The following is a 21,608-nucleotide window of genomic DNA, read 5'->3' on the forward strand; positions in this document are numbered from 1 at the left end:
ATTCTCGGAAGTTAAAAAATCTCACTCCCTAAAATTTTCAGGTTTTTTTAATAACTCTGGTATACCTCTTACCTGATTCGAGCTAAAATTTTTCTAAGACAGCTTCACTCTCGGGTACTTTTTCTACCCATTCGGCGTTAAAAGGTTATAGTCTTTTTCGTTGAGTCCCATATTGTCCAGGTCGATCTTCTGTAGGCTTCAACTTGTGGACACACTCTACTCTACCTCCAGAGACTCTCAAACATCTTTTAAATAAGTCCCTTATTGCTCGGTCGGATCGCCCTTAAATCTCTTCAGCAAATTTTTATATCTGATTCGTATTCTACTCTCAAATACTTCTTATTTGAGTTCCAAATTGTAGAAATGTCCATTTGAGTGGTTTTTGGGAGTTGTTTGGCCCAAGTCAATTAGTTCCTTATTAAACAACAGATATGTACGTACCTTATATTCAACGGCCAAAAAGTGCAATTGAAATTCAGGAAAAAAATTTTGAAAATAATTTCGAGTTTTTTTTTTGCAAAAATTCAAATTGATTCTATACCCATATTTTAGTTGTTCAGTGACTTATGGTAACATTTGTTAAGTAACCTTATGGTCTTTGAATTCATCCTTCTAAAATGAGCTATTATAATACAAACCTTGAGCAAGCATTACTATAACCCTAAAATGTAGTTTGCATTTTTACTCGTTGGGTTCCGATGTATTTAGAGACCAATAATAGATTTAGCAAATTTAGTAAGTCGCCTGAGGCTTAAAATGTTCCACATAAAAATTCCTTGTAGAATAGCATATCCCTTGGAAACCACTAACATTTCAAGACAAACAGTGACATAAAGTGGTTGTGATTGGTCACTATTGCGTATACGTTATATGATATTTTAAATTTATAATTCAAATATTATTCATACGCACCCATGAACCATCCATATATTAAACTTGAAAAAATATTCAAAAACAACCAACAAGTAAAGGAGTGCTATAGGTGCGAACAGTGTGTATACTAATTTCGTCATTCTGTTTGTAACTACTCGAAATATTCGTCTGAGACCACATAAAGTATATATATTCTTGATCGTCGTGACATTTTATGTCGATCTAGCCATGTACGTCCGTCCGTCCGGCTGTCTGTCGAAAGCACGCTAACTTTCGAAGAAGAATAGCTAGCCGCTTGAAATTTTGCAAAAATACTTTTTATTAGTGTAGGTCGGTTGGGATTGTAAATGGGCCATATCAGTCCATGTTTTGAAATAGCTGTCAAATAAACCGATCTTGGGTCTTGACTTCTTATGCCTCTAGAAGGCGCAATTCTTGTCCGATTTGAATGAATTTTTGCACGACGTGTTTTGTTATGATATCCGACAATTGTGCCAAGTATGGATCAAATCGGTCCATAACCTTATATAGCTGTCATATAAACCGATCTTGGGTCTTGACTTCTTAAGCCTCTTGAGTGCGAAATTCTTATCCGATTAGAATGAATTTTTGCACGACGTGTTTTGATATGATATCCAAAAACTGTGCCAAGTATGGTTCAAATCGGTCCATAACCTGATATAGCTGTCATATAAACCGATCTTGGGTCTTGACTGAAGCATGGGTACTTGTGAAAGCAGATGAGTCAGTGCTTGGAGAATGGATGAAGAAGCTCCAGCAAAGAAGTCTTTTGAAGGCAAACACGTTGGTACACGCAAACCGGGAAGACCAAAAGCCTGATGGAAAGATCAAGTTGTGGGAGACACCTCGAAACTTGGTGTCAGAGATTTTAGAATGAGCGCAGAAGATCGATGCGCTTGGAACGCTATTCTACGTTCGGCTAGTGGAAGAAATATTCTGTCATAGCCAATTAAAATAAGTAAAGTAGAGGTCGCAATTATTATCCGATTGGAATGCAATTTTGCACGACGAATCCTCTTATGACCACCAGCATAACTTGTTTATTATGGTCTGAATCGGTCTATAGCCTGATACAGCTCCCATATAAATCGATCTCTCTATTTTACTTTTTGAGCCCCCAAAGGGTGCAATTCTTATTCGAATTGGCTGACATTTTACACAGGTCTCCAACATATAACTTAATTGTAGTCCAAACCGGACCATATCTTGATATTGCTGTAATAGCAGAGAAAATCTTTTCTTATATCCTTTTTTGCCTAAGAAGAGATGCCCGGAAAAGAAATCAACAAATGCGATCCATGGTGGAGGGTATATAAGATTCAGCCCGGCCGAACTTAGCACGATTTTACTTGTTTCATTTTTAATTTTTTTTTTTGCCTGTTAGGGCGTAGTTCATAAAATTTCACCTTTCTTGTTTGTTTCTCTTTCGAGACGGACTTAAAGATCGTAGATTTTTCTTTGCAAATGGAAAAGGAAAGCCAACCACTATGGGATGCGCCTCTGCCTCAGTGGAAAACACACTGCTACAACAACAACAACAACTATGGGGTGCGTTTCGTAATTTGGTTCAGAATTGCTTATCAGACATATTAGGTGTGAAGGCTTCAAGGGCCGTTCGTTGGTACGAATTTATTGCGAAAATGTCTCTATGACATAAATACCACATAAACCACGCTCGACAACTCTGTGTATTGCTGTACTTTTCTCAATGCAGGTTTTCCATGCCACGCCTCTAAGTCGGTGTGTGTCTGGTATTGTCTCTCCACCTAAGTGCCGGTGTCTGTTAGCCTCGAAAGTCGGCAATGACAAAGGAAATGTTGTAACGTCTCAATTGCTGAGTTGGTAGTCCTATGTGTCCCGTTATGTTATCGAAAGCTATACTGACCTCCTTTTTATTTCCTTTCAGTAATAGACTCGTCTTATCGCGATCCATATCTCCCCGTAGAGTTTTCGTCGTTCTACCTACCGTTTCGTTGTTCCACAGAGTTACGTTCGTGGCTCACGCCCTTACCTCGGACTGCATCTTCCCGAAACCCTTCATAGCACTTGCTTAAAAAATGAAACTCTTTGAAAGTTATATTGTTTTTTTATATACTTTTTTTTATTATTTTACGTCTTTAATGACATTGCTCGAGTTAAAATAAAAACAAATTTACTTATATATGAAACACTCTTGGTGGTTTTTAATAGTTCTCTATTCAGAAAAGGGTCCGTTATCATTGGCAAAAAATCATTCATCGTGGTTCTCTCTCACTCTTGTTTGTTAATCAGCACTTACGCCTTAGATTCCTCTTGACGGGTAGCCTGAGATGTGACATCACTGGATTTGCCATCACCAACTTTGCCAAAGACACAACACGGGCATTTCTCCTTCAAAGCAATGCGATATTTGGGATGACTGTCAAATAAAGGAAGAGAGAGAGAGAGGGAGAGAGAAAAGAAGTACTGTTAACTTAACACATAAAGTCTAATATTTCTATGCAATCATATAGACACTTAAATTAAGATGTTGAGATTTACAATAATAACAACAAACAACCCCACTAAGGCTCTGTCACTCGAACAAATGACTTTCATTTTCAGCTGAATTTATAGTTTATGATTTTGAAAGAATCGGGCTAGCGCAAGTGTTCTGTTTTCGTGGCACAGCCTATGAGTGTTCGGCCTGCATCTATGTCTGTCAAAACTAACACTTAAGGGGCGTTCACATGAGAAGACATATCGTTAATTAAAACTAACACTTTTGTTGTATAAAATTAAAATAAACAAGTAAAAGCGTGCTAAGTTCGGCCGGGCCGAATCTTATATACCCTCCACCATGGATCGCATTTGTCAAGTTCTTTTCCCGGCATCTCTTCTTAGGCAAAAAAGGATATAAGAAAAGAGTTACTCTGCTATTAAAACGATATCAAGATATGGTCCGGTTCGGACCACAATTAAATTATATGTTGGAGGCCTGTGTAAAATTTCAGCCAATTCGTTTAAGAATTGCGCCCATTGGGGCTCACGAAGTAAAATAGAGAGAACGATTTATATGGGATCTGTATCGGGCTATAGACCGATTCAGACCATAATAAACACGTTTGTTGATGGTCATGAGAGGATCCATCGTACAAAATTTCAGGCATATCGGATAATAATTGCGACCTCTAGGGGTCAAGAAGTCAAGATCCCAGATCGGTTTATATGGCAGCTATATCAGGTTATAAACCGATTTGAACAATACTTGGCACAGTTGTTGGATATCATAACGAAATACTTCGTGCAAAAATTCATTCAAATCGGATAAGAATTGTGCCCTCTAGAGGCTCAAGAAATCAAGACCCAAGATCGGTTTATATGGTAGCTATATCAGGTTATGGACCGATTTGAACCATACTTGGCACAGTTGTTGGGTATCATAACAAAACTCGTCGTGCGAAATTCCATTCCAATCGGATAAGAATTGCGCCCTCTAGAGGGTCAAGAAGTCAAGACCCAAGATCGGTTTATATGGTAGCTATATCAGGTTATGGACCGATTTGAACCATACTTGGCACAGTTGTTGGATATAATAAGAAAACACGTCGTGCAAAATTTCATTCCAATCGGATAAAAATTGCGCACTCTAGAGGCTCAAGAAGTCAAGACCCAAGATCGGTTTATATGGCAGCTATATCAGGTTATGAACCGATTTGAACCATACTTGGCACAGTTGTTGGATATCATAACAAAACACGTTGTGCAAAATTTCATTCTGATCGGATAAGAATTGCGCACGCTAGAGGCTCAAGAAGTCAAGACCCAAGATCGGTTTATATGGCAGCTATATCAGGTTATGGACCGATTTGAACCATACTTGGCACAGTTGTTGGATATCGTAGCAAAACACGTCATGCAAAATTTCGTTCCAATCGGATAAGAATTGCGCACTCTACAGGCTTAAGAAGTCAAGACCCAAGATCGGTTTATATGGCAGCTATATCAAAACATGGACCGATATGGCCCATTTACAATACCAACCGACCTACACTAATAAGAAGTATTTGTGCAAAATTTCAAGCGGCTAGCTTTACTCCTTCGGAAGTTAGCGTGCTTTCGACAGACAGACGGACGGACGGACGGACGGACGGACAGACGGACGGACATGGCTAGATCGACATAAAATTTCACGACGATCAAGAATATATATACTTTATGGGGTCTCAGACGAATATTTCGAGTAGTTACAAACAGAATGACGAAATTAGTATACCCCCCATCTTATGGTGGAGGGTATAAAAATGGATATGAGAGTAGATCAATGTAAATAAATAAAAAAAACTAAAAAAGTAATGCTATCTTCTATATAAGAAAATATTCTTAGCCCATTTTTTCTACAAAGAGTTTTTATATAAATCTTACCTTATACCATACACAATGGGATTATAACAGGCCGCTGATTTGGCAAAACAAGCACCCCATATGGTATTTAATGGGGTCAATCCCTCATATTTGAATAGACCCAAGGTATTGATGACCTGATAAGGGGTCCAGGCCACAAACCACAGTGAGATGGTAACCAAAGCCACCTTGGCCAATTTGCCTTCGGCCGATTTCTCGTCATCTTCAGAGGAACGCAAAGACTTGACATTCATTTTCTTGGCTTGTTCGCGCATAGCTTTTTCATGAGCCGAGACAGCCTAAAATAAAAAATTGATATAAATCAAATAAATCTTCATCTTCTTATCTTTATGTAAAAAAAAACTTACCGCTATGATAAACCAATAGGAATAGCATATCAAAAACAAAGGTATATAATAAACAAATATGGTATAGAAAATTAAATAGGTGCGAGGATTCCAAGCTCTTTCCAAGTAATCAATGCCACATGAGGTTAAATTGCCTTCTGGCACATATCTGCAAAACAGAAATTAACATAACTTTAACTTGCCAAATAAAATACTTCCCCATTTCCCCTACCTGCTCCAGCCAAACACCGGCGCCAAAGTCCAAATACTCGACATAAACCATATAAACATTATTTTAAATATGGCCAATTTTATTGTCATCGGTTGTCCCGCCATACCCTTGACAATGACATTATAACGATCCAATGATATCATACACATGGACCATATGGAACTACAACCAAATGCTGAACCCAAACCCGCATATATATCACACATCATGGGTCCCAATATCCATGTGCGATAATATAAATTTATACCCATCATTGGGGTATTCAGCAACATCATGCCAAAATCGGATAGGGCTAAGTTTATCACCAACAAATTGGCTGGAGTGCGTAGAGATTTTGTGGTCGAGAAGACATAGATGACAACACCATTGCCACACCATGAGATAATCCCTATGAGAACCATATACAGCGTAAGGATGTTATACCACATGCGATCCATGGCAGGAAATTGACTCCAATAGGGATGTATTAAGTGCATCATATCGGGAGTGACCTAAGGGAAATCGAAAGGAAATTGAATTGTTACAATTATTATCTTAATATTGCTGAAACAAATTATAATTTGGCATTTCGAAAAAAAAATCTCAATAAAACTTCACATTTTGCCGGCACCACTGCCATTTGTAAATGTTGCCCGCGGTTTGAGTGCAAATGTTTCAATCGTAGGGACCACTTTCTTGAGCATGTAGATCTGTATTACATTTACAACACTGGTTAATCATTTTTGGTGGTTTGTCTAAGTAGACTAACGGCTTGACATAACCCCACGTGAAGTAGTCAAGAGGGGTAAAATGACATGATCTTGGAGGCCAACTCACAGGGCCTTTTAGAGGGAAAACTGCTCTCCAAAGGCATCCTTCAATATATACATTGTTTCAGGAGGTGTGAGACATATGACATTGTCTTGTTGATACCTCGTATCAACCAAGCCTAACTCTGTCAATTGAGACAAAAAAGCGTGCTAAGTTCAGCCGGGCCGAATCTTATATACCCTCCACCATGGATCGCATTTGTCGAGTTCTATTCCCGGCATCTCTTCTTAGTCAAGAGAGGATATAAGAAAAGATTTGCTCTACTATTAGATCGATATCAAGATATGGTCCAGTTTGGACCACAATTAAATTATATGTTGGAGACCTGTGTAAAATGTCAGCCAATTCGAATAAGAATTGCGCCCTTTGGGGGGAGCTGTATCAGGCTATAGACCGATTCAGACCATAATAAACAGGTATGTTGATGGTCATGAGAGAATCCATCGTACAAAAAAAATCGGATAATGATTGCGACCTCCAGAGGCTCAAGAAGTCAAGATCCCAGATCGGTTTATATGGCAGCTATATCAGGTTATGAACCGATTTGAACCTTATTTGAGACAGTTGTTGAAAGTAAGATTAAAATACGTCTTGCAAAATTTCATTCCAATCGGATAAGAATTGCGCACTCTAGAGGCTCAAGAAGTCAAGTCCCCAGATCTGTTTCTGTGACAACTATATCAGGTTATGAACCGATTTGAACCATACTTGGCACAGTTATTGGATATCATAACAAAACACGTCGTGCAAAATTTCATTCCAATCGGATAAGAATTGCGCACTCTAGAGGCTCAAGACGTCAAGACCCAAGATCGGTTTATATGGCAGCTATATCAAAACATGGGCCGATATGGCCTATTTACAATACCAACCGACCTACACTAATTAGAAGTATATGTGCAAAATTTCAAGCGGCTAACTTTACTCCTTCGGAAGTTAGCGTGCTTTCGACAGACGGACGGACGGACGGACATGGCTAGATCGACATAAAATGTCGCGACGATCAAGAATATATATATACTTTATGGGGTCTCAGACGAATATTTCGAGTAGTTACAAACAGAATGACGAAATTAGTATACCCCCCATCCTATGGTGGAGGGTATAAAAATGGCGTATAATGGCTCGATTTCATTCGCCGTTGACAATAACGTTTCTACAAAGGAAGTCTTTGAAGAGAAACACACCGACGAAGCCACCAGCCCAAAAACCAGACCAAAGTGTTGTTTTTATACCCACCACCATGAGATGGGGGTATACTAATTTTGTCATTCCGTTCGTAACACCTCGAAATATCGATGTGCGACTCCATAAAGTATATATATTCTGGATCGTCTCGACATTCTGAGTCTATCTAGCCATGTCCGTCCGTCCTTTCATCTGTCGGAATCACGATAGCGATCGAACGCTTAAAGCTAGCCCCTTGAAATTTTGCATAGATATTTCTTATTGATGTAGGTCATTGGATATTGCAAATGGGCTATATCGGTTCAGACTGGGATATAGACCCCATATAAGCCAATCCCCGGATTTGACTTCTTGAGCCCCTAGAAGCCTCAATGTTTATGCGATTTCACTAAAATTTGAAGCAAAAACTTGAGTTGTGACCATATAAACTGACCCCCAGATTTAACTTCCCGAGCCCTTAGAAGCCTCAATTTTCATCAGATGCGGCTGAAATTTGGAATAGAGTGTGTTATGTGTTTGTGTTATGACTTCCAACATTAATGTCAAGTTTTATCCGAATCGCGATATGACTTCTTGAGAACAAAATAATTCAAATGAAAATTCAGTTAGGTTTTGTTAGGTTGAAAAGAGAGTGCATATATTGATCCGCAACCATGGCACTATGGACAAACACCTCGGCTTGTTGTGCTTTGTAAAAACTTAAAAGTTACCTCGAAAAAGAAAATTTTGAGTTAGGAATTCCGTGCTACTTACAAAATCCTTAATTCATTTCCATACCACTCTCCTAAGTTGGTTCATTTCTGTTATTATGTCCCCACCTAAGTACCGGTATCTGTTAGCTGCGAAAGCCGGGCAATGGCATAGGTAATGCTCCAACATCTTATCAACTTCCCCACATGCTATCAATTGCCGCACCGATTTTGCGTATGTGAGCTCGTAGTCCTATGTGCCGCGTTATGATACCAAAATCTATACTGACCTCTCTCTTACTTTCTTTCAGTAAAAGCCTCGTCCTTTCAGGATCCTGATCACCCCAAAGGATTTTCGTCGTCCTACCGACTGTTTCGCTGTTCCACAGTGTTATAGTGTTTGTCGCCCCCGCCCTTAAATCGGACTGCGTCGACCCGAAAGGCTTCGGGTTAACGAAGTTTATTGATGGCAGTCCTGTGGCCTTCACCGCCAAATCGTCTGCCATTTCATTCCCCCTTACTCCGTTATGGCCCGGCACCTAAACGATGCCGATTGTGCCATCCTCAGAGAAGGCGTAAATCTCCTTCTAACATTCAAAGACTGTTCTTGATCTTACCGTCCTGGTTGTTATTGGCCTTATGGAAATTTGACTGTCGGTAAAGATGTTCACACTCGACGTCCTCGCGTTAGTACCACACCACTTCGCGCATTCCGCATCTTATTGGCCCACTCTTGATTCCGACGGATCTATGAAAGTTTATTTATGGTGGTCGAGTGGCGATAAAATGCCACTTTCTCCCTTATAGTTACATCGTGAGACCCACAATTTATCCACCTGTTCCTTTGCTTATGGTTTATCCAATCTTTAAGGAAGCGGTGCTGGATGTGTACTTCTTGGCAACGAAGTATTCTTATATTTTATGCACATACTCGTGCTGGAATGTGTCTACCGATCTTCCCTTGACATAGGCATGCTGCTTGTAGTTGAGAACTTTTTCATGGTATTCACAATACTATGCAAAGTTTTAGTAGACGTAAGACTTAAACGCTGTGGCTTCTTGCTGCATTATATCACATTACTGTTACGTACCTTTTTTGGTACAGTCCACTTTGGCTGAATTAGTCTTTGTTAATTTGAGTTTTTTTCTTGTTTATGTATTTTTATGTTTTTTTTTTGTTGGTTGATAAGGCACTTACATTATCTGTAACAGAACCATTGCCACGGGATCCAAACAAGGGTCCAAATGAAGGTTCCAATAAATTCATGGGACTGGGACTATAAATCAAACAAACATTTGTTACATATACCCTAATTAATTATTTGAAGTTATCACCTTTCCATGATTTTTTTTGTAATGTTGTTGTTTAAAATTAAAAACTTTCAAGTTTTTCACTTTTTTATGATTTTAGGATTTTTTTGATAATTCTCGCAAATTAAAACGCCTCTTTTTCTTCAAAATTTTCTTTACACTAGGTAACTTTTTTCCATTTTCTTTCAAAACTTTCTGCAAAATATCCTTAGCTGCGTTTTGTTTGTTCTTGCACCGACAAGGAACTTTAATTTGTCTCTCATAGGGTCGTTTTGAATTTATGAGCCCTAGATTGGCAAGCCTCTAAGTTTTATAGTTTTCCTACCCTCTGTTGTCCATGTCTATAAAAATGTGTAATTATGTTTGTTGCATAGAGATTTTTTGAATATTTGTTTTTTTGTGTTTTTGTTTCTAATGCACTTTCACACATAATAGGCTTAACATTTGTCTTACATTTATAACATAAAAAAAAATTAAAAAAATTTTCTCTTAACAGTTTAAGTCTCAAGGTCCATTAAGTAGACCAATGGCTATAGCATGGTTGTATAACAAGTTGGGAAATATTGGGTTGCCCAAAAAGTAATTGCGGATTTTTTAAAAGAAAGTAAATGCATTTTTAATAAAACTTAGAATGAACTTTAATCAAATATACTTTTTTTACACTTTTTTTCAAAAGCAAGCTAAAAGTAACAGCTGATAACTGACAGAAGAAAGAATGCAATTACAGAGTCACAAGCTGTGAAAAAATTTGTCAACGCCGACTATATGAAATATCCGCAATTACTTTTTGGGCAATATAATCGAAAGAGGCATAATTGGATATAGGCCAGGAAAATATTCTGATTTGAAAATTTGAAATGCAGTTGAAAACACTTATCTCAATGAAACCACCCATTGTAGCGCAAAACAAGTTAGAGCGAGCTAAGTTCGGCCAGGCCGAATCTTATATAGCTCCCACCATGGATAGAATTTGTCGAGGCAAATAAAGAATAATGGATAAAAATTGTTATTCTATTGGAGATATATCAAGTTATAGTCCGATTCGTACCATAAAAAATTTTAATGTTGAGAACCATAGTAGAAGTCATTGGGTTATATTTTATCCTATCCGGTTAAGAATTGCGCCTTCTGGAGCTCAAGAAGCAAAATCGGGAGATAGGCTTTTGTGGGAGCTGTATGAGGCTATAGATCGATTAAGACCAAATTGGACACGTATGTTTAAGGCCATGAGAGAAGCCGTTGTACTAAGTTTCAGCATAATCGGATAAGAATTGCACTCCCTAGATGCTCAAGAAGTCAAGACTCAAGATCGGTATATATGGCAGCTATATAAGTTTATGAACCGATTAGAACCATACTTAGAGCAGTTGTTGAAAGTCGTAACACAAAACTTTATGCAAAATTTCAGCCAAATCGGATAAGAATTGCGCCCCCTAGATGCTCAAGAAGTCAAGACCCAAGATCGGTTTATATGGCAGCTACATCAGGTTATGAACCGATTTGAACCATACTTAGCACAGTTTTTGAAGGTCGCAACAAAACACTTTATGCACAATTTCAGCCCAAGACCCAAAATCGGTTTATATGGCAGCTATATCAAAACATAGACCGATTTGGCCCATTTACAATCCCAACCGACCTACACTAATAAGATATATTTGTGCAAAGTTTCAAACGCCTAGCTTTACTCCTTCGAAAGTTAGCGTGCTTTCGACAGTCGGACGGATATGGCTAGATCGACTTAAAATGTCCTAGCGATCAAGAATGTATATACTTTATGGGGTCTGAGACGTATATTTCGAGGTGTTACAAAAGGAATGACGAAATTAGTATACCCCCTATCCTATGGTGGAGGGTATATAATAAAAATTTTTTTTCGAAATATTTTAGGGTACACAAGTTAAACCGCGATTAGATCGCCTGAGCCATATTTTTTTTACCAGGGATAGCATTTGCCAAGTTTCGTAGACAATTTCTATTTATTAACAGAAACTAAAAACTTATCCATATAGGAAAGGAATTGCACTATCTTGGTTGTCAAGAAATCAAATCGGGAGATTTATACGGGACCTACATCACACAGTGGAATAGAACAGGTAAAAAATACGTCATTTGACAACGGATATAAATAACTCTTTGAAATTTGAAATGGTAAGAGCTGAGGTGTTATTGAGATCATGTGCAAAATTTCAAGGCCCTCGGTTGCCCGGGCGCTTCTTGCCATGGTCCTAGATTTGGTCACCTCGGCATTTCAAACATTTATTCGTGCTGCCAAATTTTCATTAGTGGTCCGATTTCCAAAATTCCTTTTTTGCTGGATAGTGCTACAGATTGAACATAAATCTAACGAATAAAGATAAGACTTTAGACTGCCTGACCATATTACGGTCTGCAGATGGAGATCCGGCCGATCACAGAATGCGAGAGGTGGTGTGGTGCTAACGCGTGGACTTCGAGTGTGAAGATCTTTACTGTCAGTAAAATGGCCATAAGGGCAATAACAACCAGGAAGGTAAGGTCACGAACAATCTTGCAGTGTAAGAAGAAGATAAACGCCTTCTATGAGGATGGCACAATCCGCATCGTTTGGTTGCCTGTCCATAGCGGATTAAGAGGGAATGAAAAAACAAACGATTTGGCAGTGAAGGCCAGAAGACTGCCGTCAATAAACTTGGTTAACCCGAAGCCTTTTGGGTCGACGCATTTGAGTTAAGGGCGAGTTCGAGTTAAGGCTGCGAAACAGTCGGTAGTCGGTATTGCGAGATCAGAATTGTGAGAATACGAGGCTATTACGGAAAGGACACATAGGACTACGATCTCACTGATGCAAAATCGGTGCGGCAAGTGACAGCATGTTTAGGGCACGCGGGGAAGATGATAGGACGTTGGAACATTTCCTATCTCATAGCCCGGCTTTTGCGGCTAACAGACACCGGCACTTAGGTGGGGACAGAATATCAGACATGAATCAACTAAGGGGCGTGGTATGGAAAACAATTGGGCATTTTGTAAGCAGCACGGAATTTCTGATTTAAATGTTCTTTTTTTACCCACCACCTTAGGATGGCGGTATACAAATCTAGTCATTCCGTTTGTTACACCTCGAAAAATTTTTCTAACACCCTATAAAGTATATATATTCTGGGCCGTCTTGATATTCTGAGTTGATCATGTCCGTTCGTCCGTCTGCCGTCCGTATGTCGAAATCACGATAGCGGTCGAAAGCGTAAAGTTAGCCCCTTGAAATTTTGCACAGATACTTACTTTTAATGTAGGTCATCGGGAATTGGTAATGGGTCATATCGGCTCAGATTTGGATAAAGCTCCCATATAAACCGATCTCCCGATTTGACTTCTTGAGCCCCTGGAAGCCACAATATTTGTCCGCTTAGGTTGCAACTTTGCATGCGGAATACGGTCCAAATTGATCTTTAACCGGATATAGCTCCCATATAAACCGATCTCCCGATTTGACTTCTTGAACATTTGGAAGCCACAATTTTGTCCTATTTGGCTAGAATTTTGCAGATAGGGTTCTGATATGACTTCCAACAACTTTGCCAAGTACTGTCCAAGTCGGTCTATAACCTGATATAGCCACAATTTTTGTGCGATTTTGCTGAAATTTGGCACATAGTGTTCGGTTATGACTTCCAACAACTTCGCCAAAATAACCTGATGATTGTTCGGTTCCTAGAAGCTTTAATTTTTGCTGATTTGACTGAAGTTTTGTATGTAGAATAAAATTATGCCCTTCAACTAAAATTATTTTGTATAAATTTAAAGCAGAATCTATGGTGGTGGGTTCCCAAGATTAATCCCGGCCGAGCTTTTACTTATTATTATTTAGAGCCGATTACTGGCTTAGATGTATGACCATAGTGGCATGGGGCGGAATAATATACGCACCATCTTTTCAACCTAACCTAACCTAACCTAACTTAATATAACCTTAAACTTATATGAATGATAACCTTAAACTTATGAATTTTACAGATAAAAGTGTCTTTAAAAACCGAAAATAAATTCTGCCCAATTTTTTTACAAAAATCCCCAACATATCCATTTTGGGCAATGATGATTTAAAAATCGCCATTTGTTTATGAAATTTGCTGTGGAGGCTACAAATTTTGTTTGGTGCAAAAAGTTTTTTGCATGTGTAAAGGGGACATATAAGGTAAAAAAAAGCATAAACCCGAATGAGGGATCTCGTCTTTACATTTTGAGAGTTTGAGGGGTTTTTCCAATTTAAAGAAAAAAGTAGCCTATTTTAAAAACACATATTGCACTCGTTTAAGTTGATATGTCTTGTTTGGACTTCACTTAAAATGCATCTACAATATGCCCTCTTTACAAAAGAAGAAGAAAAAGTAAAGGTATTTAAGCAACTTATTGAGCCTTAACTTAAACTTGGACAGCACTCATTGGTATATGAGAAGTTTGTCCCTGTTCCTTAAGGGAATGTTCATGGGCAAATTTGCAATTTGCATTTGCCAAGAGGTGCCCGGACCACCTTCAAATGCAATCTTGCCCGTGAACACTAAGGAACTGGAGGAAACTTCTCACAAATCATTTAGTGCTGTCCAATTCAAATTTTAAGCTTAATGATAACCGACCTCCTTTTTATAGCCGAGTCTGAACGGCGTGCCGCAGTGCGACACCTCTTTGGGCAGAAGTTTTAACATGGCATAGTACCTCAAAATGTCGCCAGCATTAGGAGGGGAAAACCACCGCTGAAAATTTTTTTCTGATGGTCTCGCCAGGATTCGAACCCAGGCGTTCAGCGTCATCTGCGCTACGGCGGCCTAGGGTATTGAAATTTTGCTCATTATCTCCAACCATTTCAAATTTCAAAGATTTATCTGTAAACGTTCTCATTTTTTTCTTAATTCTATCCCACTGTGCATTATTTTATAGACTGATTTGCATTATACTTGGCTTCGAAAGCTGTTTTCAAGAAGTAAAATCGTACGATCGGCTTATATACTAGTTATGTCGAAACAAGGACCGATTACCCCTATTTACTGTAAGAAGTATTTGTCAAATAATTCAAGCTTCTAGCTTTATTTGCTCTATAGAAAGCGTACATTCCACAGTCTATGATCCACTAAAGATGGTAGTAAATAAAGGGTGATTTTTTTGAGGTTAGGATTTTCATGCATTAGTATTTGACAGATCCCGTGGGATTTCAGACATGTTGTCAAAGAGAAAGATGCTCAGTATGCTTTGACATTTCATCATGAATAGACTTACTAACGAGCAACGCTTGGAAATCATTGAATTTTATTACCAAAATCAGTGTTCGGTTCGAAATGTGTTCATTCACCGTAACGTTGCGTCCAACAGCATCTTTGAAAAAATACGATCCAATGATTCCACCAGCGTACAAACCACACCAAACAGTGCATTTTTCGGGATGCATGGGCAGTTCTTGAACGGCTTCTGGTTGCTCTTCACTCCAAATGCGGCAATTTTGCTTATTTACGTAGCCATTCAACCAGAAATGAGCCTCATCGCTGAACAAAATTTGTCAAAATTTGAACACATTTCGAACCGAACACTGATTTTGGTAATAAAATTCAATGATTTGCAAGCGTTGCTCGTTAGTAAGTCTATTCATGATGAAATGTCAAAGCATACTGAGCATCTTTCTCTTTGACACCATGTCTGAAATCCCACGTGATCTGTCAAATACTAATGCATGAAAATCCTAACCTCAAAAAAATCACCCTTTAGTAACTATAACTAACTATAACATTTACCACATTCATACTGAACCTCAACTTTGAAAAAATAATCTTCAAGTTCATTTAAAAGGCTTCACTAAACAACATAGAAGAGTGTCTATTGAAAAACATGGCACTACACATTCATAATCACTTGGCTATGTCAACGCCTTTAAAAATGTCTTTATGAATGACATAGCCCTAGTGTTGTGTAGCCCTGTCATCAATATGGGAGATTTTCTTTGTTGCTATTTTTTTCTTTGAGCTATGTTTTGTAAATATTGAAATGCACCTTTCCATACAAAAATCATTGGGGTTGTTATTGATTGGAATTGATTGGCAACAAAGCCAATAAATAGTGTGATACGCAAGGAAATATTAAAATCTGCAGAAAAATAGATTTTATTGGGTTGCCCAAAAAGTAATTGCGGATTTTTTCAAAGAAAGTAAATGCATTTTTAATAAAACTTAGAATGAAATTTAATCAAATTTACTTTTTTACACTTTTTTTCTAAAGCAAGCTAAAAGTAACAGCTGATAACTAACAGAAGAAAGAATGCAATTACAGAGTCACAAGCTGTGAAAAAATTTGTCAACGCCGACTATATGAAAAATCCGCAATTACTTTTTGTGCAACCCAATTGTTTCGTTACCGCAAAGAATTTAATCATAATTTAAGAAATTTTCTTTGAATCCCAAAAGCATAGAGGATTGAAATAACAGAAATTTTTGTGCTCCCAAAATGTTACAGCAAATGTCAAATGTCAAATGTCAGCTTATAGGAGTCGATAATTATTTTAGTTTTCTTTAAAGCGAGTAGTTTCCCGAATGCATGCATGCCATTGAGAGTAGAATTCTGCCTACGGCATATTCTCAGATAATTCTAATTTCTCTATATTCACAGGCGCCATCTGCCAGTCTATGTGCAAAGTTCAAATTCTTTATTTATGCCAAAAGCTTTGGCAAAATATTTCCTCCAAATTAGTTTCAGTTAGATTGAAAAGAGGGGGCTGGTTCTAAACCGCCACATGCTACTGTGGACATAAGAGTCTCCCAAAAAACAAAATGGATGTTCTTCCAAATCTGAATCCAGTTGAGTTTTTTAGGTCCTAGCATGAAATTGGTAAAAAAAGTATATTTATTTGGTTGCCCAAAAAGTAATTGCGGATTTTTCATATAGTCGGTGTTGACAAATTTTTTCACAGCTTATGACTCTGTAATTGCATTTTTTCTTCTGTCAGTTATCAGCTGTTACTTTTAGCTTGCTTTAGAAAAAAAGTGTAAAAAAGTATATTTGATTAAAGTTTATTCTAAGTTTTATTAAAAATGCATTTACTTTCTTTTAAAAAATCCGCAATTACTTTTTGGGCAACCCAATATATGGCATTTATTACAAAGTCACTAACTGTTCCCTGCACCACTACTGTGGCTGTTATAAAATGTGTAGTTTGACTAAGCGCCTTACTAAATCGGCTTAGCCATGTCCGTCTGTCCGCATATCCTTTCTGTGCTAATAGTCCGTCTGCCTTTTGTTTTAACTAAGGTGGAGATAATTCGCCCTATTTACACTTATAAGGGCATAGCATACACTATTAGGGCGTTTGCATTAACTTTGGTATGTCATGTTGTACTACTCATCTAAAAGCCTCTGCTAAATTTCATCAAAATCGGTTTAGATTTGGATATAGCTTACATTATAGTTCTCAACCTATAGAAACCAAGTAGGAACGGAAATAGTGGACCTTGAACATATATAAGGATACCCAGATGGATCGAAGATGGAGCATGGGAATTGTCGTCGGATATATTGCGGTAACTTGACATTAACGCCTATTCTTTATAACTGCTGCATTTTCCAGGTAGGTTGTGGTAACTAGGGCAGCGGAGATTGTGCTATCCAGAGGATTCGATCGATCTGTCATCTGTAACGACATAATCAAGTAACTTTGAACGCTTTAATTGACACTAGTATAGGATCCAAAGTGTTGGGCCGTTGTCGAGATATTTAAAAATGTCTACAGAGGTATCATAACCCGGCTTTATGCTGACTGGCTGGACATAAGGGTATTTTAGGAAACGAGAAAGCGGTCACGTGTCAATACAGGACGTATACCCACAACTAAAACTACTCTACTCTTACCATCCATTAGACTTTTTTTGCATAGCTGATATGAATTCTTGCCCTTAAAAGTATTATAACATAACATGTCTACATTTTCACGCTCAAATACTTCTCCAACCAAGATCCGTTGCTGAGAGCTTTAGGTCACCATACTAATAAAAACATGCAAAGTTAGCGAAAAGGACTCAAAGTTAACAATCTATCATTGACGATAAAAATGTATTATTATTAAACTGAAAAGTCTTTCATCAAAGTAATTTTTTTCTTAAAATAAGTTAAATAATCCTTTATAGTTAGAAAAAATTTATTTCGCGTTTACGACCTTGAAAATGGGTAGTTTTAGTAGTAGGAAAGGAAAGTTTCAGTTTCCTTACCCAAGAAGAGGATATTTTTAGTACCATTGTCCTAAGAAAAGGCAAGTTTTAGTACACATGCCCTAAGGAAAGGGTAGTTTTAGTTTCCTCGCCCAAAGGAGAAGATAGTGTTAGTACCCATTCCCTAAGGAAAGGGCAGTTGTAGTACCCTTTCCCTAAGGAAAGGGTAGTTTAAATAACCTCTACCTAAGCAATGGGTAGTTTAAGCACCCTTTCCTTAGGGAAAGGGTACTAAAACTATGGAAAGAGTAGTTTTAGTACCCTTGGCATAGGGAAAGAGTAAACTTAGTACACTATCCCTGAGGAGAGGGTAGCTTTAATTCTCATTCCCTAAGGAAAGGGTAGTTTCAGTACTCTTTCCCTTTCCCTTTCTCTAAGGAGAGGGTAGTTTTAGTACCCTTTCCTTAAGGAATGAGTAGATTTAGTACCCATACTCTAAGAAAAGCGTAGTTGTAAGTACCCTCTCCCAAAGGAATGGGTAGTTTTAGACCTCTTTCCTTAGGGAAAGGTTACTTAAACTATGAAATGGGTGGTTTTAGTACCCTTGGCATAGGGAAAGAGTAAACTTAGTACACTTTTCTTAAGGAGAGGATAGTTTTATACTCATTCCCTAAGGAAAGGGTACTTTTAGTACTTTTCCCTAACAAACGGGTAGTCTTAGTACCCTTTCCCTAAGAAAAGGTTACTTTAAGTACCCTTTCCCTAAGGAAAGAGCATTTTTAGTGCACTTTCCCTAAGGAAGGGGTAGTTTTGGTACCCTAACAATCAATCAATTAAGATTAAAATTGAGTATCATTAAGTTAAAAAGTCATTCATTGAAGTAAGTTTTTCCTTACAATGAGTAAAACAATTCTCAATAGTTAAAACAAAATTTATTTCTCGTTTACAACGTTGAAAATTAACTAAGGCAAGGGTAGTTTTAGTACCCTTTCACTAAGGCAAGATAGAATAAGTACCCTTTCCCTTGGGCAAGGGAAAGGCTAGTTTTAGTATACTTGCCTTAAGAAAAGGGTAGTTTAAGTACCCTTGCCCTAAGGAAATTGCACTTTTAGTACCATTGTCTTAAGGCAAGGGCAGTTTAAGTACCCTTTCCCTAAGGAGATGGCAGTTTTAGTACCCTTTCCCCAAGGAAGGATATTTTTAGTATCCTTTCCTTAAGGAAAGGGTAGTTTGAGTACCCTTTCCCTAAGGAAAGGATAATTTTAATACACTTTCCCCAAGGAAAGAGTAGGTTAGTACCATTTCCTTAAGGAAAGGGTATTTTTAGCACTCTTTCCCTAAGGAGAGGGTAGTTTTAGTACCCTTTCCCAAGGCAAGGCAAGGGAAGGGTACTAAAGCAATGCAGAATTCCCTAAAGCAAGGCAGAATTAGTACCCTTTCCCTAAGGCAAGCGTAGTTTTAATACCCTTATCTTAAGACAAGGGTAGTCTTAGTATCCTTCCCCTAAGAAAAAATAGTTTTAGTACTCTTGCCCTAAGGAAAGGTTAGTTTTAGTTCCCTTGCCATAAGGAAAGAGTACATTAAGTACCCTTGCCCAAAGGAAAGAGTAGTTTTAGTACCCATTCCCTAAGGAAAGAGTAGTTTCAGTCCCTATTCCCTAAGGAAAGGGTAGTTTAAGGGTAGTACCCTTTCCGAAAGAAATGGGTAGTTTTGCTTTAAGAAAAGGGTACTTTTAGGGGTAATTTTAGTATCATTGCCCTAAGGATAGGGTTATTTTAGGACTATTGCCCTAAGGAAAGGGAAATTTTAGTACTATTGTCACAAAGAAAAGGTATCTTTAGTACCCTTGCTCTAAGAAAAAGATAGTTTTAGTACTCTTGCCCTTAGGAAAGAGTTTTTTTTAGAGTAGGAAAGAGTAGTTATAGTACCCTTGCCCTAAGGAAAGGGTAGTTTTAGAATCTTTGCCATAAGGAAAGAGTAAATTTAGTACCCTTGCCCTAAGGAATGGGTAGTTTTGGTATCCATTCCTTAAGGAAAGAGTAGTTTCAGTTCTCATTCTCTCAGGAAAGGGTAGTTTAATTACCCTTTCCCTAAAGAAAGAGTAGATTAATTACACTTTCCCTAAAGAAAGGGTGGGTTTAGTATCTTTGCTCTAAGAAAAGGATATTTTTAGTACCATTGCCCTAAGGAAAGGGCACTTTTAATACCATTGTCACAAGGAAAGTGTACTTAACCCTTTCCCCTTAGAATAGGGTAATTTCAGTACCCTTTCTATATGGAAAGGGTAGTTTTAGTATTCTTGTCCTAGAGAAATGGTAGGTTTAGTATCCTTGCTGTAAGGAAAGGGTATTTGTAGTACCCTTGCCCTAATGGAAGGGCACTTTTAGTACCATTGTCACAAGGAAATGGTAGTTTAAATATGCATGCCCTATGGAAAAGGTACTTTTAGTACCCGTGCCCAAAGGAAAGGGGGTTTTAGTTCCCTTTCCCGAAGGAAGGAGTAGTTTTAGTACCTTTACCCTAAGGAAAGAGTGGTTTTATTACCATTGCCCTAAGGAAAGGGTAGTTTTGGCACCCTTGCCCTAAGAAAAAGAGTAGTTTTAGTCCACTTTCCTTAAGGAAATGGTAGTTTTAGTACCCTTGCCCTAAGTTGTGGCTGCAAAATTATTTTCTTATTTTATTTATTTTAAACACCCCACCCTTTCACTTCTCCTTGTTTGGCTTAACCAATAAATAAAAACAACACTGTTTTTATTGAATTTTTTATTGCCTGTTTTATTGCTCAAACAATTTTCAATTACAGCCGTCAATAGTTTGGATTAGTACCTGAGGATTTTGTTTCAAAGAAGCCATGTAATCGCTTATACTATTCCCAAGACGCCATTGCTCTCCCTCTCAAAAGCGCCATAAGACATTCGAACTTAGGTGACATTGACAAAGGGTTCCTTGTACTGTTCTATACTAAGCCAGCCAGGCAGCCAGCAATTGTACAAAATAAGCGTCTTTAGAAAATGTGATTGCAAATTATTCCGTATTTTGTAGGTCAATGTTTAGGTGGTTTTCTATTGTCTTAAGCTTTCAAAAGGAAATGGAAAATAAAAACAACGTTACAAGTTCTAGAATTATGGAGGTAACGCAAAGGTGGACAAAGGTCAACATGTGTGCCCTCCAGTTACTAAGAAAGTCATATCGTCAGATTGATAGTAATTATTACTCACGCTATGATAAAAATTTTGATACTTACCTTAAAGAATTGCCACAAATCAACTTAAACGATGACCAGCACAGCCCGACTTTGGGATTTTCTTACATGGATTACATCCGGGACTAGACTTCTGTGGCTAATGTTGGACATTATTTATCTGAAATAAGAAATTGTACAACCAATGCAACTGAGCCTTTAAAATTTTAATACTTATTTGCATTTTTTTTATTAATTTTCCTAAAAAAAATTAATTAAACTCTATTTTGTTTTTATTTTTAGGTTTGTGTGGATCATGAATAAGCCCTAAACAATTGATGTGCATTACTTAAACTGACTTATAAAGGGCCTAAACAACACCCATTGTAATAAGCACAATAAATATTTTTGTAAAAATTTTAAAAGTAATAA

The 21,608-nt window shown here is 37.8% G+C and overlaps 1 protein-coding gene across 2 annotated transcripts; it reads right to left on the bottom strand.

The window, feature by feature from the left end:
* Positions 1 to 2,981: 2,981 nt before the first annotated feature.
* LOC106092323 (opsin Rh1) lies at positions 2,982 to 21,291 on the bottom strand. 2 transcript variants are annotated; one of them, XM_013259152.2, is made up of 5 exons: positions 21,240 to 21,291; positions 5,836 to 6,326; positions 5,625 to 5,772; positions 5,278 to 5,555; positions 2,982 to 3,292 (listed from the first exon to the last, which is right to left on the bottom strand). In XM_013259152.2, the coding sequence occupies exons 2-5, from the start codon at positions 6,312 to 6,314 to the stop codon at positions 3,169 to 3,171; spliced, it is 1,029 nt and encodes a 342-aa protein (XP_013114606.1). In that variant the 5' UTR covers positions 6,315 to 6,326; positions 21,240 to 21,291; the 3' UTR covers positions 2,982 to 3,168. The 2 variants fall into 2 exon arrangements, with proteins under 2 accessions (XP_013114606.1, XP_013114605.1); XM_013259151.2 differs by lacking the exon at positions 21,240 to 21,291 and adding an exon at positions 9,721 to 9,789.
* Between the last annotated feature and the right edge of the window lie 317 nt (positions 21,292 to 21,608).

The sequence above is a fragment of the Stomoxys calcitrans genome, chromosome 2 (assembly GCF_963082655.1).
Source record: "Stomoxys calcitrans chromosome 2, idStoCalc2.1, whole genome shotgun sequence".
Taxonomy (NCBI): Eukaryota; Metazoa; Arthropoda; class Insecta; order Diptera; family Muscidae; genus Stomoxys; species Stomoxys calcitrans.